The following is a 27,819-nucleotide window of genomic DNA, read 5'->3' as shown; positions in this document are numbered from 1 at the left end:
CCTCTGTAACATAGCATTCACCTACCAGAGTATCAGAGTTTCCATACTATTGGAATTTATTAAGATGCAGCAATATTTCTAGGTAGGACCTAATGATCTGAAGGGTGGAATCCTATTTGCATGGCTGGGATTGGAACTATGCATCATTTAGAAAAAAACCCAGAATGAATCCAAGTAGTGAACGTGTCTGTTAGATGGTTCAAGGAATAGTTGCCAGCACAGATCACTTATGTATCTTATGTAAAGCTTGTTTTGTGTAGGGAGCTGTGTGAGTTTACTGATTGCTGCTGAAGTGGAATTATTTGCTGGTATGTTGTTTCTGTGCATTAGATTCCCAGGACCTTACAAGATGATTCAGTGAAATGTCCACCTAAGCTCTTTATGCATAGACATGATGTTTGTGAAAGACCAGAGAATGGACCAAAGCAGCCCCATCAAACCCTTTGAAAGAAACGTGTGTGCTTCCCACTCTTCTGTACTAGATTCTTTTGGGCATTTGAAAGAGTGTGTGCATGTGTAGGGCTGAGAGGGGAAATGTATTATGTTTCTTTCCTGCCTTTATTGTGGGAGAAGGGTGCAGTTCATGTGCTCGAGTAGAGAAATCCTTGGCTTGTAGTCCAAGATGTGAGCTGGAATGAATTGTTGTAGGTCTCATTTATCTAAATAGACCTGAGGAGGTTTGACAGCAGCTGAGATTTTGGCTTGCTGAATGCAAAGGTTGTGACTGTGAAAGTTCATTACTTTCCACATGTAAAGCCTGAACTTCTGAGATTAGATTATGCATCTCTGTCAACAGTACAAGTTAGGTATGGTAATGGAGGAGAAGGGCTATACTACTTTTCTGTTTTTGAGGTCTGTCCAGATCAATCCCTTGCATCACGTTAGTAATTTCCCTTGGGTGGTTTATCTACTACCAGATAACATGAGGTTATTAAATACGTGTGCACAGCAAGCCCTCCTTATCTGCTTGTGCATTGTTACCCTCTGTTGCAAACACTCTCTATACACATGTGCATTACAAATGACATGCCTCTATCTGGTTATAAATATTTTCCATTTGGAATTATCTGCTCCTGCTACAGAGATGAGAGGTGATCACTTGAGCATGAAAGATAAGGGACCAGAGGTAAGGAAAATAAAAACGATGAAGCACTGAGCTGCATATGAAATAAGTGACATAATCCAGTGTAGAACCCTATTAGATAAAGTGCAGCACACAGGTTCTCTTACATGCCTAGCTGCTGCCATGAATTCAAGTTAGTACATGAATTCAGGTTGGTTGCCTACAGAGGAAGTGAGAGGGAAGAGAGGAGAGGTTTTGCAGCAAACCTGTTATAACAGGCTTTCTTTGCCAGAAAGTAAGTTGGCTGTGTTAATACATTCTGTTTTTCTAAAGGCTGTAAAATTGTTACTGGAAGAATGGAAAAGCAGCTTTTTTCTGCTCCAAAGACTTTGAGCCACAAAAAAATTCAGGTAAAGAAGATGGAAAAATCTCGGTTTAAAATTAATTAATTGGCTTGTGTGAATTTTGCCCTTTTGCCAGTTTACTGGTCTTTCATGCAGAAGCAAGATGTATCTGATGAGACAGATGTTCCCAGTATGGCAGCAGCAGCCCTCATGGTGAACTGACTTCTTGTGCTCTGCCAGGTGGCCGCTTTGCCTTTGTGCAGGGCAGGAGATCCTGTTCTGACCTGCTGCTCAGGGTGTTCAGGAAGGCTCTGGGAACCTTGCCAGAAGCAAGCTGACCAGTGGTCTCTTAGCTCCAAAACCAGGAATTAGCTCCACTGTATTCTTGCAGCTGCTGTAATGATTTGCCTTTAAAAGTGCCCTTTATGATTTAAGAAAATATCCAGCACTTTTCTTTACCTGGGGACCAGAGTGTGTCTTCTAGGCAGCTCAGTGAACACGCAGAGCTAAAGCATAAATATAATGAATTGGCAGGATTTTGTCCCTTTCATATAATGTGTCAATCCACAATTTCTGGCACAAGGGAGGCTAATTGTTAAGTTAAACCCCATTCTGTATTGAAAAGTAATTCCCTTCGCAGTAAAAGAAGCCATGTTTGTGCCAAGTGCTAAGGTTAAAGAGAGACATGGTAATTCCTGGGCCTTTGACATGAAAATAATTTTTTCCCTACAGGTAAAAGCACAAGGTTTGCAGAGATGGCAGTAACATCCAACATACATTCTGCTGTGCCAACGTCAGCAGGGACTTTCAAGCTTTAGGAAATGCATTGTTATGAGAGAGCTTTTATTTATTTATTTATTTGTTATTTTAGCTCTGTTGGCAAACTTACAGCTAAGAAGAGTTTTAAAAACTCAGTAAAATGCATCTGTCTCAGCAAAGCATGAGTGTGGGGCTTCATAAATGTAATTGTTCTGAGAGATGTGAGGACTCATTTAAGAACTCAGTGTGGGAGTACATTAAAGCATTAAAGTTACTGAAAGTGAGACTTCGTTGGTTGTTCACTAAGCTCCTCTATGACTGTGAGGCAGTAATTTGTTATTTATGACAACACTGTAAAGTTTGAAGTCTGAGGACAAATCCACAGCTGCTGTAGGACACTGGTGAAAGGGGCTAAGACACCTTATGTCACTGAACATCAAACCTGATAACTTCTCAATTTAGGGAGAATAGAGGCTTACAAAAAATAGGCACTTTGGGTTGAGCCTGGATGAAGATCATGATCCTCACCTACATACCATCGACAGATGGTTTTCCTCTTGAGGAGCTCCCTGGGGCATATATGAGAAATCTTTTGCATATCATATGCCCTGCTGCAAAACCTCCAGCATTCAAAGAGGAGGCAGGACTGTGGTCTAGGTCACCTCTCTGAGCTGGGTCTGGCCGCACAGGCCAAGGAAGCTGCAGTGTTGCAAGGAGAGCAGTTGCATTGCCAGGGCATCTCTCAAGCTACCATTTCCTCAGACCATATCCTGAAAGGAAGATGATTTGTGAAGGGATTGCATCAGCTAAATGATCCCTTCATGTACAATCTCTGTAGCTGTGGGATGTCTGAAGCCTTCTGACTCCTTATACTTCTTGCTGTATCCTGCTCTGCTTCTGTGCTTCCTGAGAAGGCAAAGTTGCACGAAGTCTTTAGCGCTGCTTTGTCAGGCTGAGTAGGGAAACTTGACAAACAAAATCTTTGTGGATTTGTGAAAAGCAAACAAACAACCTCTTAGAGTGTTTGAACTTAATTATGTTAATATTAAACATAATTATGGCACGTTAATTATGTTTTCTACATTTGTGAGGAGAGTTGTGCTGTGCTCTCCAGACATCTGTACCACATAGAGACAGGTGGTAGAGTGCAACATTTCCGAGTGCCAGATCGGCACCATTTTCCCATTCCATATATGGCTGCTCTCTCACTCCAATTGCAGATTCTCATTCAGCATAGTCAAATTGAGTCCTTATATGAGAGATTCTGTGCTGAAAGGCAAATGCATCTATCTTTATAAGCCTGTTTGTTTCCATAATTAGACACTGAATCAACAGTGTATTGAAGATGACACATTTGCTTATTCTCTTTCTTCTCCCCATGGTGGCATAAAGCAGTGAAGCACAATAATTAATAAAAAAGACTGTTTATTATTCAGGCAAACAATCTTGAAGTGGAAAAAAGCAGAACATGTGTTAAAATGATATTGCTGATGACTATCAGTGCCATCACAAAGTGCATGATTAGTTCTGAGGGGAAAGTCCCGTCATTCAGGCCAGTTGGGCGGGGTGCTCTGAAACTGTCAAACACAGTTGAACTCAGATTTCTCAGGTAAAAGTCAGGAAGATGTGGAATGCATGAAAAAACCTGACTCAAGTATTTTGCTAGGCCATCTTTAAAGTTCTTCCCAAAATAGTGACTTTTTAAGCTTCATTTACATGTCTGCTCTGTCCTATGGCTGAGTGAAAATGATACATTTTTTTTAGTAGCCGTATCTTTTCTTCTGGGAGAGTGTGCCCAGTGGGTGTTGTCAGACAAAGGGTGCACATAATGCTCTGCTCAGCACTCTGCCTTTGCAAAGCAAGGCTGATCTGTTTTAAATAACAAAGACCAGAAAATGCCTGACTGCAAAATACTGCTCTGTCTCCTGTGGACATGCTACAGAATAAGGCACTGGTTGTGGGCCAGGGTTGAAAATTAGGTAAAATGCAGCACTTTCCTCCACCCCCTGAGGCTGATACTGAAGTCCAGGAGTAGATTCCTCCATACTGACTGACCATGGGTAAACATGCAAGGTTCCTCTGAGACCTGCTCAGGCCATTCACTTAGTTTGCAAAAAGCTGCAGTGTGACCAGAAAATTGGAAGTGTGTACTGCCCAGTAAATGTCACGGCTGTAATGTGCACTGAAGTCATGCTAGTGGCAAGCCAAGATTTGGTTTCTGTTCCATTTCCACCTGTTTCCATACTACGCCTAGCTATGAAAATTATTTTGTGTTTACTCAAGCTTATAAAGTGAGTCCACATTAGGAAAAGTATGTGACAGGAGTAAGAATAGCCCACTTACTGAAACAAAGTGATTGAGAGAACAATGACTCTATCAAGGCTACTGATTTTCGAGTCCTTGATTGGAACCTGCTTTCCTTTCATACATCTTATACTCAGTGGTGCTGCTGCATTGTTGTGGCAAATAAAGCTTCCTGGTATTGTAAAGCTATGTACAGCCACTCACACCAAGAACAAAGCTTTGATCTTCATGTTTTGATATTCACCCTCCACAATGTTACATTTTGGGAATAGAGAACTGTTATGCTCTATTTTTAGATGGGCACAATTTCAGTAACATAAATGTCTTCTTTTGAATTTAAAGTGCTGTTAGCTAGTGGTTGGTTTGATAGTTTTGTGCTTGCTACAAATGTCTGTATGTTAGGGAATGAACAATAGGAACATGTGGCTTGGCACAAGTATGATAGAAATGAGTATGTTTTTCTGACTTTATAAAGGAGAAAAAGTGTATTGATCAATAAGCAGCAAATCTAATACAGAGTAGAATAGTGTTCCATGCTATGTGTGTGTGGCTCATGTTGTTTATTCCAAGCAATGCAGTCATAGACAAACAAATTAAATAGATGTTGGCAGTATAATCTGTGAAATTCTAGGAATATATCCAATGAATTCCTAAAATATAACCTCATTTTAAAGTACTGTGATGGATATGGTCAGCAGACTATCTTTTTAAATTCTTGTTTTTATGAAAACCTGTAAGTATCAGCACTTTTCTTTGGTATTCTCTCACTTCCATGCAGAGTTCATTTACACAAAGGTATGTGGCATGCACAGTCCTGCAATGCCTGTGGAACCAGCTGCACAGGCATCACACCTGGAGGCTGCCTGAGATTGTCTACGAAGAGGGATCAATTTAAGGAGTTTTTGTACTTGAGCATCTTGTCATTTCCTCCATGTCCTAGAGAAGTAGGTCACTAAGTTCATATGGGTTGTAACAGTCTTAGGTTAGATGCCCCCTTGTGAAACAGCTCTGTTAATCTTTGTTGGCTTAAAGAGGACACGTCCACCTTCTTTCCAAGAATGAACATTTAACGTGCCTAACAAAGTGTGCTTGCTTTTAATTTTTTATTGCATTAACCATTCTAGTGTGCACGTTGTCCAGATCTGTCTGAGGTGACCAGTTCCCAGAGTGGTTGGCTGATCCTTTGAGAAGCTACCTGGGATCAATGTAGAGATGTCCCCTGGTGTGTAGCTAAGAGCAAATTGCACTGCAAATGCACAATAAACAGAAGAGAAAGTCTCATTGCTTAGGTTTAAAAGAAAAACTGGGTTCTATTTTATTGGGAAGCAATTTGGGACAGCCAACATGACAGAAGTTGTACTTCCCCATCGCACACCACTGACTAGAGGGGTGCTGTTCCTTCCTCTGCTGGACTCTGATGCCTTCCCTTGTCTGATACAGCCTCCCCTCTGCTCAGTGCCCCAGGGCTTTAGGCCAAATGCAGAAAAAAAGTAAAACTGCTGTTCTATAGGGCTTCAAGCCTAAATAGACTGAAAATGAAGAAGTAAGTGTGGTGATCCCATTTTGCAGATGGGGAATTGATTATGGAGAAGTTAAGTGGCTTGCTCAATATTTCACAGAAAGGACTAGACAGCACTGAGCTTTTAATGCAGATTTGATGATACCCAGTTTAGCATTGTGGCCACAGCAGCATTATTCTGCATCACAGCAAAGACATTCCTTGATTTGTGGAGAGATTTGGAAGAAAGGGAACTTAATGGCACCAAGGGAGTTCTAAGTGGTACCATAACATGAATAGAACATAGCAATGCTAATAAAGAATAGTAGTGAAGAGTGTTTTCAGTTAATAATAACAGTGAATAGCATATTTCAGCTGCACATATTGTATTTTCTCAGGCAGTGGTCTTTAAACCAGAGATATAATAGCTGATGGTTTAAAAGTTATTATATTTTAATTAATAATTTTTTATTAATTTATTAATTTATTAATTTTACTAGTCTTTGTTCTGCTGAGAAAAGAGCATAAGTCATGGAACTTTTTAGTAGAGACAGAAAAGGGTTGTCAAAGTTCAAGAAGAAAAATGGAAGGAGGAAAAATAATTAATTTTATTCTTTTTTTTTCTTGAAATATCAGTAGAGAAAGTTCATGGACAATTTGGGCATATTTTTTTCTGGAAATATAAGATAGTTATCTTGTTTGTTGTTACAGTAATATACTATGCACTTATGTAGCTATGGCACTCTTATTTTGTGGCATGCTAGTGTTAAACAGTGCCAAGATTCTGATGCCAGTCATATAGGCTAAATAGTTACATCTGAAATTTTTTTATTACTATATAATTTATGGTCCTTCTACTTTTTGTTTGCCTCCCCTTTATACTATTTGAGAATTCTCAGTAGTTGTATGAAAACTACTCCTGTTTTACTGAAATAACAGGGTTTTGCATCTTGTCGAGCTGATACTTCTTGTTAACACCTAATTCTTTCCTTTCTACAGAAGAACTCAAGGAGAAACTGCAGAAGTATGTTGATGAAGTGAATGCCCACAAGCCTGGCTTCATCAAGGTTGTTCGACACACCAAGCAAGAGGGGCTGATCCGGTCCCGAGTGAGTGGATGGAGAGCAGCCACAGCACCAGTAGTCGCTCTCTTTGATGCCCATGTGGAATTCAATGTGGGATGGTATGTGTCTCCTTGAATTTCTCTGACCAAGGCACTGATTATAAGTTACTGAATGACATTTCTCTTGCATATAGAGAGTGAGTTAGCATTCTGATCTTTTTAATGGAGATTCAGACACAGTCATAGACACGAGCATGAAAAATGTGTTTGTGCTGTGTAACCTGATGTAGGTCCATTTTTATGGTTTGAGTTAATCTGCTCATCTAATGACAGTGTATTAAAATGATATTGGAAAACTGCACGTTAAAAACCTCCCCTAATAATGTAGCCCATTGCCCCTGAGGGCAAATTTATCTTCTTTTCATTAAAAATATTATGATTCCTTTATGTTCTGCAGTGTAAACAAAGTGTTATTTTGGCACTGAGGTTACCACTCTGCTAAAGCAGACATAACTAAAATAATGTATTTTATATTTGCTCAGTCTGGATTTAATATCTCCATTGCTTCTTAAGTAAAAATGATGGTAAAAAGGCAGGAGTCTCTGTCCCTAGGATAGATCTATTATTAACGCTGATCCTGATGTCCTTGATCATATTGAGAGCCTGAAGTTATTGTCATTTGGTAGTGAGGGTATAAATGCTCTATGATATGCAGATACTCATTTCCTCCATCCACCAGCTAACATCAAGGTTAACAATAGGGCATCCTAGAGAAAATATTGCAGTGTGTTATTTTGGGCTAGACCCTGCTCTGTTAAAACTCCATCTCAAAGCAAAGGGAGCTCTAAATGGGTAACAGCTTTAGGCTTTGCCCTTTCTGAACTATACGGCATAAGCTGCTATTTATTTGGTGGGTGGACTAGATGATCTTTAAAGGCCCCTTCCAACCCAAACTATTCTATGATTTCCATAAGCGTTATGCTTTTGCTCATTTAATCTTAACACTTTGCCTTTTTTTTTCCTAGGGCTGAACCAGTGCTCACTAGGATAAAAGAAAACAGAAAAAGAGTAATTTCTCCATCATTTGATAACATTAAGTATGATAATTTTGAAATAGAGGAGTATCCCCTCTCAGCACAGGGGTTTGACTGGGAGCTGTGGTGCCGATATCTGAACCCTCCTAAGTCGTGGTGGAAACTGGAGAACACAACTGCTCCAATAAGGTAACTGTGGCCTAGATTAGTGTGTCACTGACAGTGCTCACAGCTGGTGAGTGGTCTGAGCTATGTCACAGGTTTTACTGACTGTAATGTTAAATTATTTACATGTCCTTGAGCTGTCCTCTTCAGCTTTTGTCCTCGTAACCCTACACAGTCTTCATGAAAAACTCTGGGTTTCAGTAATCTTTTAAAAGGTTTCCTGGCAAAGTTGTATTCACATATGCATTCATATATTGTATTCATATATGCATTCATACCCAAGGAGGCCACTGGTACCTGTCCTCTGGCTCACTGCAGAAAGTAAGTGTGAAGCCTGTTTTCTTCTGCAAAGCAGAATCTCAAATAGCAGTGACAGCACAAGGGGATCATCACTACCAACCGGTTTACATGAAGTTAGTGTAAGGGGTATTTTTCATCCAGTCATTCTGTCCTTTCTGGCAGGCACTTTTTTCAGAAGCTGTTGGCTTAAACACTCTGAACTGCGCTGACCCATGTGCTGGGCTTTAGAACAGGACCTAGAACTGGAAAGTAGGAGATAAAAATTATCAGGTTTGCCACAGACATATGTAAAAAGAGGTGATAATTTCCACATCATTAGAAATGATTATCAGTGTTAATGAACTCTGTTAATGGTATAAAAATATTCCTATGAAGACAGGCTGAGAGAATTGGGTTTGTTCAGCCTTGAGAAGAAAATTCTTCAGGGAGATTCATGGCACTTTTCAGTACCTAAAAGATGGTTCCAAGAGAGCTGGTAAGGGACTTTTGACAGAAGCAGGTAGTGATAGAAACAGGGGGAATGGCTTTAAACAGAAAGAGGGCAGATCAGATAGCAGGAAGATGCTCTTTACTGTGAGGGTGGTGAGGCACTGGAACAGGTTGCCCAGAGAAGCTGTGGCTGCCCCATCCCTGGGAGTGTTCAAGGCCAGGCTGGATGGGACTCTGAGCAACCTGGTCTAGTGGAAGGTGTCTCTGCCCATGGCAGGGTGTTGGGACTAGATGAACTTTATGGTCCTTTCCAGTCCAAGCCATTCTGTGATTAATTATATAGATTTTTTAGTATGGTGACTTTTAAAATTAAAAGTATTTAAATACAGAATAAAGAGGAAATCTACTTTTCCATTTTACCCCCAAACTCTGTTCTTTATGAGGACTGGGGAGTGAATTTCCTTTATGAATATTGGATGTTTAGGGTTGTTCCCTAGCCCTTTCCCTGGCACCTTTTATTCAGTGCAATATGCTGCATGTGTGTGTTGGATAATTAAAACAAACCAACAAACACAGCTGTGTGTACTGATTGATGGCTGCTATCATGCCTCCAATATGCTTCTAGAATTATAACAAAGGGAAGCAAATACTCTGAGAAATACTTCAAAATAGAGCACTAAAAGCAAGAGTACCTTGTCATAAAGGAAAAATAACTTTTGAAGTGATGCTAACTGCTTTTTCTTCATTAATAAATACATCAAAGACAGTAATTTATTGTTATAAAGTGTTTATCGTAGCCCTTAAAAGCATAAATATATAGATTTCTGTAGAATAGTACAATTTGTGATTAAGACATCCTATAATCTGTTTGAAAGCAGATGTCTACACTTACTGTAGCTTGAGTGTTCCCAATAAAAGCAGGATTATTTCCCCTATCCTGTTAATTAATATCCTGTTGTTACCAGAGTGCCTGATACCAGCATAATAATCAGAAAAGACCTTTTTATTTCTTGCTGTTGCGAATTATAAGATATGAGAAAAATGAAGAGGCTAAATGACTTTGTGTTCTTCTCCACTGCATCTCATAAAGGTGAAATTGTAGTCTCCGTGCTTGAACTCTTACCTTATTAAGATTGGCTCTATGTAGTGAAAATTGGTTGGTTCAGATCATGACATAAATAGAGCTTACTGATTCAGTAAAGATATGTGATGTATTTAAGTTTGGCCCAAGACAATGAACTAATGTTACAGTATGCTGGTAAAGGCAGACATTTCTTGATTCTGTATTAGAAAACCTAATCTGGATGATCCTGTTCAAGAAATAATATCTTTTTTTTTTTTTTTATAAACTTACAGACACAAGTTTTCTTAGCTCTAGATGAACCTGGCTTCTAGCTAAACACACAAAACTGCTCATCAGTAGGTATCCTTTGAAATGATCACAGACAAGGAACTTGAGGACTTAGCAGGAACAGAGACTGGAATGGCTGGTGCCTCAGAAACAAAGCTGGGATTCCTGGATCTAGTACTGTCAGCACTGAAATCCTGTCTGTTCTGGTGAATATGTATATGCAATAATTTTGAGTCTATTTTCCTTCAGTGGCACTTATTTCACTTTAGAATGAAGAATATTAGGAGACAAGGCTAAATAAATCTGTTCGAGAAATACCTCCCTAAGAACCTGTTTTGATGCACTGTTTTACCCTGCAATTGTAAATATCATCTATGCCTGAATAATAAAATTGCTCATAATCTATCTGCTGATTTTGGTTGCTGCTGGCTTGTTCTTCCAGAAGTCCTGCATTGATTGGATGCTTCATAGTAGACAGAGAATACTTCCAAGAGATTGGACTACTGGATGAAGGCATGGAAGTATATGGAGGAGAGAATGTGGAGCTGGGAATCAGGGTAAGGAACACAGTTAGCCAACACTGGTTTCTTATGTTTAAAATACAGCTTGTTTCTTATTGCAGGGGGGAAAATAGTCCAAAATGTAGGGATGATGGCATGCAAAGGAGATCCACAGATCTGCAGGCAGATGAATTTAGTTTTTGAGGAGGAAGGAGGGGGAAAAAGAGAAAAAGCTCCTATATCTTTTTAAAGAACTTAATCAGGGACAAAGGTAGAAATACAGAATTTAGGATTATTCTTTCATTCACGTAACAAGGCTAGAATTTTGCAGAGATGATACCTAAAACTCCCTGCTTACCTGTGATCCCACACTCCGTAAGGAGGATAGTTTCTCACAGGCGTGATGGGAAAAGCCTTTCTAGATTACTTGGTTTATTTAAATTAGGGAAATCACTGTGGAGCAAAGTAGAATATAGAGGCATTTATGCTGCCTTCCAGAGGGAAGGGAATTAAGATATTCATAAAGTGCATAAGTGCACATATTTTCTTTTTCCATCATATGCTCTTCACGTATTTACTCTTTGCAGTATTGTGTGTGATTTGTGTGTTTTCTCTTTATCTCTTCACAGCTAAATACCATTCTGAAAATACAGTGCTGTTCTGTTTGAGAATCTCTCAGGTTTTTTATACAAGAGAAATTCTTAGATAGATAGGTGGTAATGAAAAATGGTGCGGTGTGTGTTATAAAACTAAATTCTGAACCCTGCTATGAAACATTAGTGGAAGCTAACATTGTATTTTGGTCCTTTTAGTTGCCAGAATAAAAGCATACTCTTGTACAATAGCAAAAAAAGGAACTTATTTTACGAATATAGAATTCTCTGCTGAGACTGCAAGATATAACAAAAAAAACTCATTCTTACTTCTGGTTTCTTGAAATTCTTTTTCTTCTGCCTGTCAGGGATAAAGTGTTATTTCAGCAAGAGTGAAGCACAGATCCCCTTTCAGTTACACTGGAGCACTTTTTTAAGGAAAGGGAGAGTGAAATGGAAGACTGCTTCTTTTAACAGCACCATTCTCCTCACTGTGAGGGCCAGAGAGCTGCCTTCTGTTCTCAAAACCTTGTTTTGCAGCTCCGTGTTGTGATGATTTTTCTGTTCTTTTTTCAACTGACAAAGCTGTTACCTCCTCGTGAGTGCAAGGAGTTTTCTCTCGGTTTGCATCATGAGATGATGTTCTCTGGTCTGCTGTACTTAGCCGTGCAAGAACTGATTGGGAAGAGTATGTTGATAGACAAGACCAGAGAGACACAATTGTCTGCATAATTGAAACTTTGGAGTAGACTGGATCACTGGAATAAGGCCTGACACTGCTCTGATTTCCTTATGGCTTTTCGTCTGTCTCCAGGGAAGCAGTGCCTGACCTACATAAAATACTTTCATCTGTAGCAGATTGTAGTGTGCAAGGTAGCATAATATATGCTGCCTTATCTGACTTTATCGTGGCTTGGATCTGGCTATATGAAAACATATTACTGAGCTGTAATGTATAGATTTTTTTAGCAGTTAATTACCAGCTCTTCTCACAGTTCTCAGATAATATCGGGATAAGGCTGAGAGGAGACCTCGTTGCTGTCTTCAACATCCCCATGAGGGGAAGCAGAGGGACAGGTATCTCTTCACCCTTGTGACCAGTGACAGGACTCAAGGAAACAGCATGAAGTTGAGTCGGGGGGGTTTAGACTGGATATCAGGAAAAGGTTTTTTATTCCGAGGGTGGTTGGGCACTGGAACAGGCTCCCCAGGGAAGTGGTCACAACATCAAGCCTGTCTGAGTTCAGGAAGCCTTTGGATGATACTCTCAAGCCTGTGGTGTGACTCTTAGGGTGTCCTGTATAGGGCCAGGAGCTGAACTCAATGATTCTGATGGCTCCCTTCCAACTCAGTGAAGTTCTGCGATCCTATGATGAACGTGCAGTGCAATATTCAAGCTTTTGGGAAGCACAGTATTATTTCTACAGATGTTAAGCTTGGAAAGCAAGGTCCTTCCCTCAGCCACCTGCTTCTGGTGCACAGCTGGGGCCACACACTGCGAGATACAGGTGGCTGCTTCAAATGTGTTCTCGTATTATGGTGGGGAGCCATGGCATTCAGGTGCATCCTAAGTGCTTCTCCCCAGACGTGCAGATCCCAGGGGCTGCCTGCCATTTCCTGTAGATAGGGCTACATGGAAAACCTGTAGTCAGCAGGTGATTTCAGGCTGGATGGTCTGTCTCTGCTGCTGAGTTACAGTTTTGTCTCTGCAGGACCAGTCATCTCTAGATTACTTGTGTTGCTTTCAGCTGCAAGGCCTATGATGAATCACTTAATGAAAATAGTAATTGCTCTACAAAAACTACATTATAATTACAGTATTAGTGAAATAAATAATGTTTCCATTTTAAAAGAGTGCTCTCCAATCCATGACTACATATTGCCCACGGTGCTTCATCTTTCATTGCCACTTTCCTTTCTTTTTAAGAAGTATCTTGATTCATCTAGTATTCATCTAGTATTCTGTGTGATAAGCATTATCATGCAGGATAATGGAGAAGCAGACACTGTGGGCCTGGGTAGGGAAATTTTATGCATAAGCATGTAAGAGCAAACATCTCCAGAAACAGGAGAGTTTACTTTTGACTGCAGAAATAGCAGCAGGCATTAGGATCATTTGAGCTACCTGCTTATCTTAAACATGCTAAGTAGAACATGGTCCTGTCTCCTTATGTTTCTGAATTTGTTCCAAAGGATGTAAAACTACTGTGAGCCAAACTTCTGTGAGGAATTAGACCCTGACAAAATGGAGACTTATCCCCCTGTCCTCACCCAGGAGGCTTTTTTGTCACCTCATCGTCTGCACAAATATCTGGTTATTTGTGTTACATGAGTGCAAGAAAATCCCCAAGTATTGGAAACTGTATTTGAAGTATCTGTTGTTGATAAACTGTAACAAGCCACAGAAAACAGGTCTTTGGTGGATTATTCTCTTGACTCTGATGAATTTGTTTCACTGCTCAGCTCTATTCGTCTCTGATTTGGTGTATTATTTTAACTTCTAAGATTATTACCCTTGTCTGTGGTTTTGTAATAACATTTGTAAAATATTAAACATGTAATATTAAATAAATACTAATAGAGATCTGTTGCCTTGAGCTAGAAGCTGACAGATGAGTTGAAAATACAAATACATTTTGATTCTTAGAAGCAACACTTTATTTTCTCCTCAAACAAATGTTTTCTTGCAAAGCTATTTATTTGCTCCATAAAAAATAAAGGCAGGCTGGTTGATGCAAGACTTGACAGCATCCCTTTTGAGTAGCTCAATCACTTTAACTGGGGTTTTTGAAAGATTCATTTACTGTGACGCAGAGTCATATTTGTAAATTCACGATAGGATATGTAATGCTTCTTTTTGGTTTATGTTCAATCATTCCCAATTGAATGAACCTGAGTGGGCTTTTAAGGGACCAGATTGCATTTGGAGAGAAAACTGGAATCCTGTTGCTTACCCATGTGACCAAGCAGGAGCTGTTGGCAATTGCCTTATAGTGGAAACAGAATGTGAGTTTAAGGCTGGCGTTTCTTACTGTTATTTGGGTTCTGCTTCTGGGTTTTGCTTGCACAAGCAGCACTTGTAGTCACAGAAGACCCTACAAATCCATTGCAATCAACTGGATGCAATCAATCAGATCCTGCTTTGGAAAGTTCAAGCCTAGTTTTCCATAGGCTTCTTAAAGGCCTCTTCCAGTTCCTACTGAAGTCAGCAGAAGATTTTCTATCAAAATCAAACCTGTAGAAATCCTTTTGTCTTTTAAAGCAGCCTACGTGCTTGATAAAGACCCCAAATATCTGTTACAACAAAGTTATTTGTACCACTTTCAGGGATGCCTGATCAAATATTCAGTGATCTGCCTCAGGTCACAGACTAAGTTATCACTGGAGTCAAGGGAATATAAGCGCAGGCTTTGACTTAGAGTAATTCTGTGTGTCACAAGGACTTTGTGCTTGCAGATGAATTTGTGCTCACAAGGGTATAATGGCCCTGTTAAATGGGTAAGAGGAAATTTTGTTAGAAGTTAATAGCTCTTTAAGGGAAAAGGAATGGATCTTGCTCCCACCAAACGATATATCAGGACTTTACATCAACTGACCCAGGAGGAAAATTGCATTTATAGTTAGACTGAGTATGGCATGTCACTTTTATACAGTATATTACCATAGTGAAATTTGTTGCTTCATTTCTTGTTAGTTTGGTGGTTTGTCTGTTGACCTTAGGTGAGGCTGATGCTCTTTCTGTTAGTGGAGAACTAGAGGAATGCAGTTTATGAATAGAGATGAAGAAATGAGTTATTTGAACAGAAAATAGTCTCAGTGCTCTTTGGGGTATTTTCTACCTAATAGGGTCCCTCTGTGGCAGAGCAAACAGCTGTGGAGTCCATCATGCCTCTCTCTGATCTATTATTTTCTCAAATTCCAGAGGTGGCTTTCAGTATTTGTTTGTTTCTTTTGCGATAGGGTCTTTGGGGGATGATTTTTTTTAATGTGGTTTTGTCTCTTAACAATCTTTTTTTTCTTTAAGAAGAAAAATTGCTCACCACCTTCTTCTGGGATCATGATTCTTCACTGCTTGCTAGTTAACTTAGTCTTTCCCATATTGTGCATAGGAACCTATTGCTGCTTACATGTCCAGCCATTTCCAATCCACAGTGTGGGGGTATCCTGATTGTTTCTTGCCTGAGATACCTTTCTCATAATTTGCCTTTGCAATAGTGTTTTCTTTGATAATCACAAGCAAGTGAAGATATTTACATTTGCCCCCAAATCTCCATATTTATCTGAAAACACTTTGGACTTTTTCCTCTTTCCCTAGAAGTTTCCAGCAATTTTGCCTTTCAGTGTTTCTAATACAGGCCATAAATTACATGAACTTGTGAATATATTACTTGCAAATAGATATCTGATTTTATTAAGGAAAACCTTTGCATAGTTGTCCTGGTTTTGGCTGGGGTGGAGTTAATTTCCTCCCTAGTAGCTGGTGTAGTGCTGTGTTTTGGATTTAGAATGACAATTGATAACACGTTGATATTTCTGTTGTTGCTAAATTTGCATTAAGTCAAGGACTTTTCAGCTTCTCACACTGCCCCCCCAGTGAGTAGGCTGGGGGCACAAGAAGCTGGGAGGGACCACAGCCAGGACAGCTGATACAGCCTGGCCAGAGGGATATTCAATACCATATTATGTCATGCCCAGTATATAAACAATGGGGAATGCTGGCCAGGGGGTGCTGCTGCTTGAGAACTGGCTGGGCATCAGTTGCAAGTGGTGAGCAATTGCATTGTGCATAATTTCTTTTGTATATTCTGATTCTTTTATCATTATTGTTGTTATTTTCCATATTTTTCTGTCATATTAAATTATCTTTATCTCAACCCATGAATTTTACTTTTTTTCCAATTCTCTCCCTCATCCTGCTGGGGGCAGGGCAGGGGGAAGGAGCAAGTGATGTTTAATTGCTGAGTTAAACCGCACCAAGTGTTCAGAGTAGGGTTTAGTTTTGCAGCACAGAGGCTTAAACACCTACACTGGTTTATAGTTTCTCCTTCTCCTTGCCATGCTCTTTTTTGCACTCTTGCAGCACACTAGTGCTTTGGCCCTGCCAGCACAGTGGTCTGAAAGGCTCCCCATACCCACTGTCCCTGAGCACCTCCAGTTCAGTAAACCTTTACATTGCACCTTTTCTTTTTTGTTTTTTCAACTGCAAGGTTAATTTCAGTGTTCATCAGTTTATGATTTACCTCTCGTGTTAGGAAAATTGACAGGCTGGTGTGCCAAGAGGTCGAAATGACTGGGATTGAACAAAGGAAGTGAGAGGATTTTCCACTGAGCTGCTGAGTTGTGGAACTGTTTGCACAACTGGGATGTGTCACGTGTGCACAGTGTCCCTTTCTGTCCTTGCTGCTGGGTCCCCTTTCACGGCACTCCACTGAGCAGTGTAGATCTTTCCTAAACAGCCTTCAGGAAAATGAATCAGGATGTCCCCCATTCTCACGCTTACAGCTACCATCACTTGCTGCAGTCTTAAAGCTTTTTAACTTGATTTTAATAAATAGGCCAATATCCTTTGCCAGCAGGGAATGATTTGGTGTACAAAAAACATCCTTAGTATATGATCACAGGTACTGTTCAACAGTATTATGTTGATGATGTGCAAAGGCAAAGGGCTGAGAAGTACAAGACTTCTTGGTGTTGTTTTTATATAACATTTAAACACTGCTTTTTAAGATGATTTCTCTTTAGCGTTGCATTAAAGCTTTAAATAGAGAGAAATCTATTTTGCTTTTATCCTTTTTGTGAATTAAGAAGAGACCATTTCTAGACTGAACTCTGCAAGAAAAAAATTGTAAAGGTTGGCCAAATGTTACTTCTTACAAGATGTAGCCAATGCGTTTCATAGCTCAAACTTTCACTGAGATAAAAATAATCCCTTAGCAGTGCAAGTATGGCATAAACACTTACCCAGCACCCTCTGTAACCAGCAGTGGCTTATCAGTGCACACAGATTTATTCCTAAGGTTAATTTTGTTTTGCAAAGTACCTCGCTGTGTTAACAATCTGAATTCCAAGATGACACAGACTATTTAAGGGGTTATAATTCCAACAAATTGAAAGTACAGGTTAAAAAAAAGCTCTTTTGAGAATAGAATAAGAAATTGTCATTTCTGCAAATTCTACCAGTTGTGACATCAGCAGAAACTGGCTTTTTGTGGCTTGTTCTGGTTTCAGTCACTGCTACATTGGAATAATTGTTTTTTTCCCCTATTTTACCCATGAGTGCCTCAGCAGGTAACCTGCAGCTACAGTATGTGTAATTATACATACAGACAACATTAACAGTGAATCATTTTTGTGCTTTTGCCATTTCTGGGGAGAGAACATTTTATTAGCTGCTCCCACAGGAAAGGAAATTTTTACAGCACCAGCTAACATATGGTATCACTACACCCTACAAGGAAGGACAACGAGAGATTTTGAGATTTCCCACAAATGTTTTTTCACCAGCTGTGCCTGTGTGGTTGCACATTACCAGCTCGGAAGTAATGTAGATATCTTAATCTTTTATGAGAGGAAATTGTTGGTTTTGGTGGTATGGAAAGAATTAAAACAGTTTAAGTCAATATACACTTAAAAATCAGTGGAGCCAGGTGAGATGTAAATTAATTGGTGCATTATTAGCCTCATGTTTGATACCTTTCCGCACTTTCAAGTCGTGGCATAGTGGCAATGCCATTGTACCTTGTGGTATTACAATTCTTCATGGCTGTGATGATTCCATATTTGTTTTAACATGTGTCATGATTTAACCCCAGCTGCCAACCGAGCCCCATGCAGCCCCTCACTCACTTCCCTGGGGTGGAGTGGGGGAGAGAATCAGAAGCGTAAAAGTGAGAAAACTTGCAGGTTGAGATAAAAACAGTTTAGTAGGTAAAGCAAAAGCCTCATGCACAAGCAAAGCAGAACAAGGAATTCATCCCCCACTCCCCACTGGCAGGCCTTCTCCAGGAAAGCTGGGCTCCAGAACGCGTAACGGTGAGTTGGGATTCCATCACTCCAAGCATTCCTCTTCACTGATTTTCCCCCATGTGTTTGACATGACACCATAGGGTATGGACAACGCAGAAAGAATCGTGCCTTGCAGAATATACCATCTAAGGAGTCTTTCTGCTGTGCCTTTCGCAACCGGACATGCCTATCTCATATTGGCCTTTTTAGCCACCAACGCGCTTGCAACAAACGTGGGTAGAGCCCTTCCCAGATCTTCGTTTGCGAAGCCCAGCCATGATGATGATGATAGGATATGGAGTATCCCTGTGGTCAGTGGGGTCAGCTCTCCCAGCTGTCTGCTCCCAACTCCTTGTGCACCCTCAGCCTCCTCTCTGGTGAGGTGGAGTGAGAGGCAGAAAAGGCCTCGACTCTGTTGTAAGCACCGCTCAACACAGCCCCTACCAGCTACTGTGAAGAAAACTAACTCTGTCCCAGCCAACACCAGCAGAACGTGACATTGAGGTGAGAACTCTCTGGAATTTAATTGCATTGAGTGTTTTTAGTATTGCAAGACTGACTTAGTAATCTAACAAACATTAGAGGAAGATCACAGTGGGAGAACAAGGGAATATTGTGGTATAACAAAGGTGAGTAGATGACTGAGATGGATTCAGCAGCATGGATCCAGCATGTTTGGGCCAAAGGTGTGAAGGCCAAATAAGTTTTACATGTGTGACAGTACCTTGTATTGTAAGTCAAGCAAGTGGAGTGGAGGACTGGCTTGGCTGAACAAGGAATCCTTATGGAGTTCAAGAGGAAAAAGAAATTGTTTGATCTCTGGAAGAAAGGTCAGGCTGCACAGGAAGGTTATGGAGCCACGATTCCTATATGCAGGGAGAAGACGTAAATGCTGAAGCTCAGTTAGACTTGAAACTGGCCGGTGTTGTATCAGACAATAAGGGATTTTTAAAGTATGTTAATAATAAGAGGAGATCTAAAGAAAATATTAGATTTTGAACATGGTCACCTGGCTAATAGGGATGAAGAAAAAGCAGCAGCATTCAACATGTTTTTTGCCTCAGTCTTTAATAAGACTGATAGGACTTGGGCTACAGCCTTGCAGAAAGGGACCTGGGGGTCCTGGCTGATGGCAAGTTGAAGATGAGTCAGCAGTGCCCTGACAGCCAGGAGGGCCAACCCTGTCCTGGGGGGCATCAGGCAAAGCATCGTCAGCTGGTCGAGAGAGGGGATTGTCCCACTCTGCTCTGACCTGGGGCAGCCTCACCTGCAGTATTGTGGCAGTTTTGGGAACCACAATATAGGAAAGACATAAAACTGTAAATACTCATATTAGAGAGCATCCAAAGGAGGCCAATGAAGGTGGTGAAGGACCTTGAGGGGAAGCTGTATGAGCAGTGGCTGAGGGCACTTGGTCTGTTCAGCTGGAGAAGAGGAGACTGAGGAGACACCTCATAGTTATCAACAGCTTCCTCATGAGAGGAGGAGGAGAGGCAGGCACTGATCTCTTGTCTCTGGTGACTCCTCTCTCTGGACCTGAGGGGAACAGCAGGAAGCTGCATCAGGAGAGGTTCAGGCTGAATATCAGGAAGAGGTTTTCACCCAGAGAGTGGTTGGGTACTGGAACAGGATCCCCAGGGAAGTGGTCACAGCACTAAGCCTGACAGTTCAAGAAGAGTTTGGACAGTGCTCTCAGGCACACAGTGTGACTCTTGGGGATGGTCCTATGCTGGGCAAGGAGTTGGACTTGATGATCCTGATGGGTCCCTTCCAGCTCAGGATATTCTCTTCTCTTCTGTTCTGTTCTGTGATCAAGCCTAGGAATAGTGCAAGATTAACAAGACTGATCAAGTTAAGTAGAGCTGTGGTAAAGGGGAGAAAGGTAAAAAACAAAAACAGGCAGCAGAGTACCTTGCTCCATGGATACTAAACCAGTGGTGATCCTGTTCACTTTCCTGCTTTTGTGTCTTTTAAGATTAAAAAGTGATTTCTTTTACTTCCTATTCATGACTTAAACTTGACTGATGTGCCTGGCAACAAGATAGACACATTTGAAAGAGAACTGAATGAAGCCATTCAGTGACCCTTGAAGCCTGTTATCTCCAAGTGACACAGGGAGGGAATAGTTCCTGCAATTGTAAACCAGCAACACACCATACGTGGTTTAACAACATACCGTAAAAGTTTCACACCTCATGAAGATACATTCAGAATTAATCCCTGCAGAACAAAACAATTTAAGAAGTACATAATGAAGCAATTAGCTAAAAGAAGAAGGAAAGTAATGGCAATTTAATATGAGAAGAATCTTTTCATGTATTACTTTTTCAATGAGAGGCACAATTAATGTAAAATGAGGCCTATGAGGCAATTAATGATGACTTCAAAAGTTAGATTTAAGGAATAATTTACATTTTAAGAGTGAAGAGCAGCTCTAGTTATGTAAAAGTATTTTATTTTCCTTTTGAAAAATCTTTTAGATCGTGGATGTGTGTTTTTGTAGATTGCTTACAGTTTCACATTAAGATATCAGCTTGGTTATGGAAAAAAGCTGTTTCACATACAAACAGAAAGGTTTACCTGAAAGTATGATAGGCTTGTGTGATGATAAGTAGACTAGTCTTCAAGAACCTCACAGAGCTTCAGTAAAACAGATGAAGTAATTTTAAACATCTCTCTCTTCAGTCTCTGATTTCTTTCAGCATAGTGTTCTGAGCTGTCACTATAGGCAGTCACCTCTTGAAGCTCAGTTACATCCCTGACTTTCACTCTGCTGTGGTGCACACCAATGACATGATTCTCTTTTCTAGGTCATTCCATATCTGGAAGCAGGGAGTAGTAAACCAGAACCATAGCTTCAATAAGCTGTGCATTTTCTTCCTCTTCCTGTCCACCTATATTCTCATTTTTCTAATCATGAGTTTCTGTGCTTCAGGCCAGGACCCTGTGTTTAGTCCTACTGTTTGGGCAGATTTCTTTTAGTGAGAGGAAGCTATGTGAGACCAGTGGAATAAGCAAAGCTGTGCATGTCTTTTTGCTGAACTCTGGGGAAAATTAGCCAAATCCATCAATACTTATTGTCAATACTCCAATTATTTAATGAAGACTATCTGGCTTCAGTGAAAGTATGACTAAATAAAGATTTACATATTTCATCCAGTGAATGTAGTTTCTAGGTCTACAGAGACAGATACCCAAATGCACATGACAATTCATAAACTTCCAAGGTGTGATTATAAACCCACCGATGGCAACTGGAGATGTGAACAGTGATTTCTGTGATCTCTGTGTCTGACCATTCTCTCTGTCCTTTCTGCAGTCACCTGTCAAGATACCAAAGTAAAAATACAGACTCAAAATGATCATGGTCTTGAATAAAAATAATTTATTCATACTCACATGCATCAAGCTCATTACTGGTTATCAGTAAGCAATGAATGGTAATGACAAAGGTTAACAAGATTTACAAACAGTTTTTACATTAAATTGTTCCCCAAAATAAATTTTAAAGATATTGGTAACTATTAGTTTGTATCCACAGTAGTAATTAATTCACACTGACTATTTTTTTTTTGTCTTGAGGGCATCTTTAATGAGTTCTTCTAATTTTGTCATTTGTAAACTCCACAGAAGCTAGAAATTACTTCAGCTTTTTGAGAAATCACTTAATTATTAAAAGGTTTTGTTTGCAGTCCAAAGGAAAGGATGATTTCAAACAAGGTCACATCAACTCTGGGAGAAACTGCACAATCTGTATAGATTTAATGAATGCAGTACATGCTAATAAACTGCTCAACATCATGTAGGGTTAATTTTTTTACTAGATTTAGGTTCTATAACATGAAAAGAACATTCAGTGATTAAAGAGATAAAAAGAAACACTTCTAATGAAGAAGTGTTATATCATTTTATAATGAAGTATAAATTAAATATTCAAGAGAGGGATCAGCTTCAGAGCTGTAATTGTTTTGATTAAATATGCAAATTCAAATATGTTTAAATGAAATTGGAAAGGATTTACTAAAGGATGTGGATTTAAAAATAAAGCTAAATAGAAGGGAAGACTTTTGCCTAGTGAAACGGGTTTTCCAGATGTGTATGGAATTTGCTTTAAAAAACTTGTGACCAGATGGGTTTAGACATTTGTAAGGCTGTGTGCCACCACCTGTGTCCTCTCCGTGGTTTTATGTGTCCACTGCCTTTCTGGCTCTCCCAATGTGAAGATCATGTTTTCTGTTTGCTCTGTGGTGTTACCCTAAACTTAGTGAACATAAATTCACACAGATGTAGGGCCACAATTATAACAATGTAAATGTACCTTTGGTAAATTAACAGTATGAAGTGCTTAGAGCTTGGATAAATTCTCCAGGTAAGACATAACAACTGAAGATTTAAAAGGGAAATTCCCCATCCCTAGTAGATTCTCTGTATAAAATTAATGTTCCTATCATCTCTCACTTGCTTTGCTTAGTTTAGATCATAGGCTTTCAGACTTTCAGCTTTGTAAGTCTTCGCCTTGGCACTGCTACTGTCCCTTTAGACCTTGAAATTTTTTTTATGGAATTTCACTACCTTTTGCTAGTGATGAAGGAACAAAGAACCCTTTCAAGAGGAGGAATCCATCTAAGCCCTTCTTGGGGCTATACCAAATATATGAACCTCCTCAGGAAATTCAAGAATAAAGAGCCCTTTCTAAGGCCCTCTTGGAAGAGAGCATTGAAAACACAGTGAAGTGGACTCTGAGAGCTCTTTAGAAGGGAAACTCCAGTTGGTGAGTTCTTTTTCTGAAAGACTTTTTGTTCAAATTGAACCATTCGGACCAGAACCTCAAGAAATTCCCCCAAAGCAAAGCAAACTTTCTGCCTTTCTGGAGCTCCAGAATCATGTGAAGTGCTCCCAAAGATATACAGTCCCTCACACTTCAGAACTTTCTGATGTCTTTACTTTGAAGGCAAAGTCTGAGACCTGTTGGCACAGTTTTGAAATTGGTGCTTTTACAGCATGAAATGTGCACTGCTATTTATTGTGTCACAGTGATGAAAGCACATGTTATTTTTTACAAGTGCTTGTGTATATTTAGAGATTCGTCAGGAAATTGAGACTATTGCTGGCAATTTTCATCTCTTGCCTATGATACATAAAACATCTTCATAGGCAACAGGAAAAGGTGCTGAATTTCCTTTTAACCATGGTTGAGGAAATTAATCACGTTTCTTCCTTGCAATTTGTACAAGCAGGTTAGTCATTAAGTATTACTGATTGCAGCCATAGTATGCTCAGAGATATAACATTTTTCTTCAAACCCTTTCATGTGATTAAAAAAAAGTCTTTGAAGCTCTTTTATCTTTAGACTTGCTGCTAAAGTCATGGGTGATAATTTGCAAGTGCCTCACTGATTTTAAACTTTTGTATATATTTATAGCCATCACATAAAATAACAGTTGTGGAGAACTAGAAAGCTATTCAGTACGGATGAAGCATGAATAAAGAATGGTAATGACAGCAAAAAAAACCCTGTAAAATTCGCAGGGGAGATGTGTGAAGTTGTGAGAAACTGACCCCTCCGTTGCTATTCCTATTTCTTAGCTATAAAGACAATCCCTTGTCTACAGGAATTTTATTAGACGAAGAGCAGATCACTCTGAAAGGCTTTGCAATTTCCCTCTGAGTAGAGTCTTTAAGAAAATATATCTCCTAGTATTAAAATATTAATTAAAAAAGCCCTTAAAAATTATATTTGACTAAAAGGTATTGATTCAGAGTACTTCATTAGTCTCTTCTGTGCAGTTTTGATATGAGATTTATACCTTCTCAAGATACCTTGAAAAACATCCAGTTATCCACAGTGGGTCCAAAGCAGTGGTTAATATTTATTGTATGAATAGCAAAGCCCTTCATTCCTTGGCTGGAGGGTTTGCACGTTTTAGGGAGCTGGTAATCCAGAATTCCATGAGGTTGCAGGAGAGTTTCATGTCCTTTGAAAGTCCCGTTTTAATGCATACCTACCTACATTTTTGTATTTTACAACTGACCACTCCCTCAGTGCAATGAAATGTTCAGATAAAAGAGTTTCATCGATGTGCTGGCACTGAAAGCTTCTGGGAGAGAAAGGGACTATGGCTTGTCCCAGGTGTGACCAGCTGAGCATGTCAGGATTGTGCTTTCTGGCCTCCTAAAGCACTGTCTCTGCCTTCACTCTGCAAGGGCTCTGAGTGCTCTCACTGGTAGCTCTGCACAGCTGTAACTTACATATCTTCAGAGCCCGTGTGTTTCTTGTGTCTTCTTTAAAAATTCATTAATTAAAGGCCTTTTATTCATCTTGATATATGGAAGCTTTTAGTGTACACCTCTAATCCAGTTTTGCTGCATGTTAATCACCGTTTCGTGGATTTTTGGAGATGTTTGCTCAGAATTAACAGAATATGGTTTCCAAACTGTTTAATACAACCCTCTGGTTCTGTCAGCATCTGTACTGATAGTTAATTAATTGATGGTAATTAACTAGTCTTTGCAAATAGAACAAAGACCAACAAGGTCTGGGAGGGAGTGGCCATTGGATTTGATTAATCGATGTTTATTCAGGTAAGTAATTGTTATTTACAAACTATAGTACGGGTTTGGTCATCTCAGGATGTTTTTTGAAAACATACAACTTCATTATGAAGTCAAATCAGATTTCACTGATTACTGAATCAATACTAAAATTATAGGTGAGTCTGCTCTTCAGATTTTCGGTTCCTAGAAATTTACTTGGAAATGCAACTTACTACAGACTGTGAATTTTTGGCTCAACTTGTTGTCAAGATGGCATTCAGACCTAACTCTGAAAATCCCACAAAAGATTTGGTGTTCACATGTTAGACTTGGATCAAGGCCACCCCTAGTTAAGATGAGCAGAGGCTGGGCAGAGTAGGCAGTGCATGTGGTGTGTGAAGTGCTTTGTCCTAGGCTAAGTTATGACCATCTCTACATCTTCCATGTCTTTTATGATACCAATTTAAGCAGTGTACAGTGAGTAACTCTGAATATATTTATAGCTGGATGTCAGTGCTGTACTGAGAAGTGGCTTGGACTGAAAGCAGGCATTGTGTGAACACAGCCTGATGATACTTCACATTTAATCTTTATTAGGAGATGTAGCTGACCATTTATAATTAAACATTTGACAAACTATTCATTTTGTTAGATCGTTAAGCTGGATTGCCCACTTAATATGACATTTAGAAAGACGGGACACAAATGTTGTTTCCAGATTATTTATTCTTGTGCCAGATCAATTTCACATTTATTTTTAAATATTTATGATCATCTCAGTTTTACCCTGATGTTGATAATGGTTATGTTTATTTACTCTTATAGTTTTCCAAGTTCTGGACACAGAGACATGCTGAAGTCTTTTCAGCTTCCTTCCTGACTGTACAGCAGGTTCATGGGATAGCTCATTTTCCATAGAGCTCTGAAAACCAAGGCTCTATCTCTTCTCCCAACATATGCTGAATGCAATTAGGCACCAGTTCAGAAAAAGCTTTGTAAACATTCTGAATTCATGCCCCATTTTCTGGTCTCGGGAGCTGCCAAATGCCTAAATGCTGTATTCAAGCCAGATGTCTAAATATATAAAATGAATGACTGAAACAAAGTGCCTCCTTAGTTGAGCATATGCCTATAGGATGGACAGACCTGAGGGGTCTGAGATCAGCTCCAGAACAGGATGTTCTGCCAACCCACATCCCTGGCCACTAGGAGGGAGACCAGAATATGCTCTCCTGGATAAGCTGTATGAGGAAGAAGCACCCTTGCTCTCATTTTTGCTCTCTCAGGATGAGATACCAAGTCTCAGGAATCTCTGCTGGCAGTATCATAAGGCAAACTCTGTCACTTCTCAGTGAGCACACCTGCCTCTGGGATGCTGAGGTACTTGTTCAGCAGGATCAAACAGTTGGAGTACATCTGCGGTTTCACCTGAGCAGCATCCACTCAACCATTATGAATGGGCTGCCTTGATCTTGTTAGGAAGTTTACATAATACAAGATACACAGAAAAAGTGCTTCCATGTAAAATAATACATGTACTTCACTGACTCTTAACTCTGCCAAAGTGTTTTTCTCTTTTGTTGAAAGCAGGAAGAGAAAACCAGAAATTAATGCAATATGTATGACTAATGTTATGGACATTAGCTGAGTTGTGGGAGTGGGCAAAACTGAAACACAGTCGAGCAGGTGCAGTAACCTGCATTGTAAATGTATTGTAAGAGTAGTGACTGATGAAATTGTTCACACAACACTGTCATTAGGCAGTCTTGGTCTTTGTCACTCCTTTCTGAACTATGTTTAAAGCAAAGCATAAGGTGCATTTATATTCTTCATCTTCCAAGAACCTGAAACTTTAGTGTTGATTGGCTTAATTTCCCTGTTATGACAGGCTGCCTAGTTCTAGGTTGTGAGGAATGTGTGTATGTGTTGAGGTGGACTGTGCAAAACCTTAGAGAAATGCCTGTGGGGCACTTCTTGAACCAGTTGTTTTTGTTATTGTTTTGAATGCCCTGTAAATAATTTTTTATAATCTTGAGAATAGATAAATTGATCCAGGAAGATTGTGATGAGAGGCCACTAGTAATGCAGAAGTTCTGCACTAAGATTAAGTAGTAGTAGAAACTCATGGTAGGGCAAGGTAATAACTCTCTCCTCTCACAACTGTCTAAAAAAATCCTCTCAAACAAGTCTTGAGAACTTATTCTCCTTTGCAACAACGACAAGCATAGAAATAAAACAATTTCAATGTCTTTGCTAGATACCCACAGTGGTGCAGGGAGCTCTCAGTCAGCAGTGTGTCTTTTTTTCCCTCCTAGGTATGGCAGTGTGGAGGAAGTGTTGAGGTTCTGCCTTGCTCCAGGATTGCCCACATTGAAAGAGCACATAAACCCTACACAGAAGATCTGACTGCTCACGTCCGGAGGAACGCACTGAGGGTGGCCGAAGTCTGGATGGATGAATTTAAGAGCCACGTCTACATGGCATGGAACATACCCCAGGAGGTGAGTCACAAAGACCAGGGTTTGCAAGCTTTGGCTTTAGATCCTTTTGAGTTTGGTTCCTACCCTGAATTTTGATTTTCCTGGTGGGATTCTATTTGTATACATGTATGTATCTATTTATGAATCACGTAAGATGTGCCTATACATACACACTTACATATAAACATATATATGTATGTAATTGTGTCTTATTGTAGAATAATTTCTTTGTCTTCTTTAAGTCCCTTAAAAATTAATTTCTTTTCAAGTTCATCATCCTCACTGATGACTCTTCGTGGACATTTTAATGTAGTAGCTGGAGAAACATGGGGGGGAAAAAGGCATCAAATCTACATTACACATCTTATTTTGAATTTGACTCTCCTATTTACCATCA

At 39.7% G+C, this 27,819-nt stretch overlaps 1 protein-coding gene across 3 annotated transcripts in view; it reads left to right on the top strand.

Annotated features, from left to right (window-relative positions):
* GALNT18 (polypeptide N-acetylgalactosaminyltransferase 18) overlaps positions 1-27,819 on the top strand; it is a 228,942-nt gene that overhangs the window by 143,891 nt on the left and 57,232 nt on the right. For all 3 annotated transcript variants that reach the window (XM_027736816.2, XM_027736824.2, XM_027736806.2), the window contains 4 exons: positions 6,968-7,151; positions 8,057-8,254; positions 10,753-10,867; positions 27,258-27,443. In XM_027736816.2, the coding sequence (XP_027592617.1) occupies positions 6,968-7,151; positions 8,057-8,254; positions 10,753-10,867; positions 27,258-27,443 (683 nt within the window). The remainder of the gene's footprint in view (positions 1-6,967; positions 7,152-8,056; positions 8,255-10,752; positions 10,868-27,257; positions 27,444-27,819) is intronic.

Source organism: Pipra filicauda, unplaced genomic scaffold, assembly GCF_003945595.2.
Source record: "Pipra filicauda isolate LSUMZ 115617 unplaced genomic scaffold, ASM394559v2 scaffold26_size5592650_pilon, whole genome shotgun sequence".
Classification (NCBI taxonomy): Eukaryota; Metazoa; Chordata; class Aves; order Passeriformes; family Pipridae; genus Pipra; species Pipra filicauda.
Note: the sequence above shows the minus strand (reverse complement) of the source record. Positions and strands in the feature narration are given on the sequence as shown.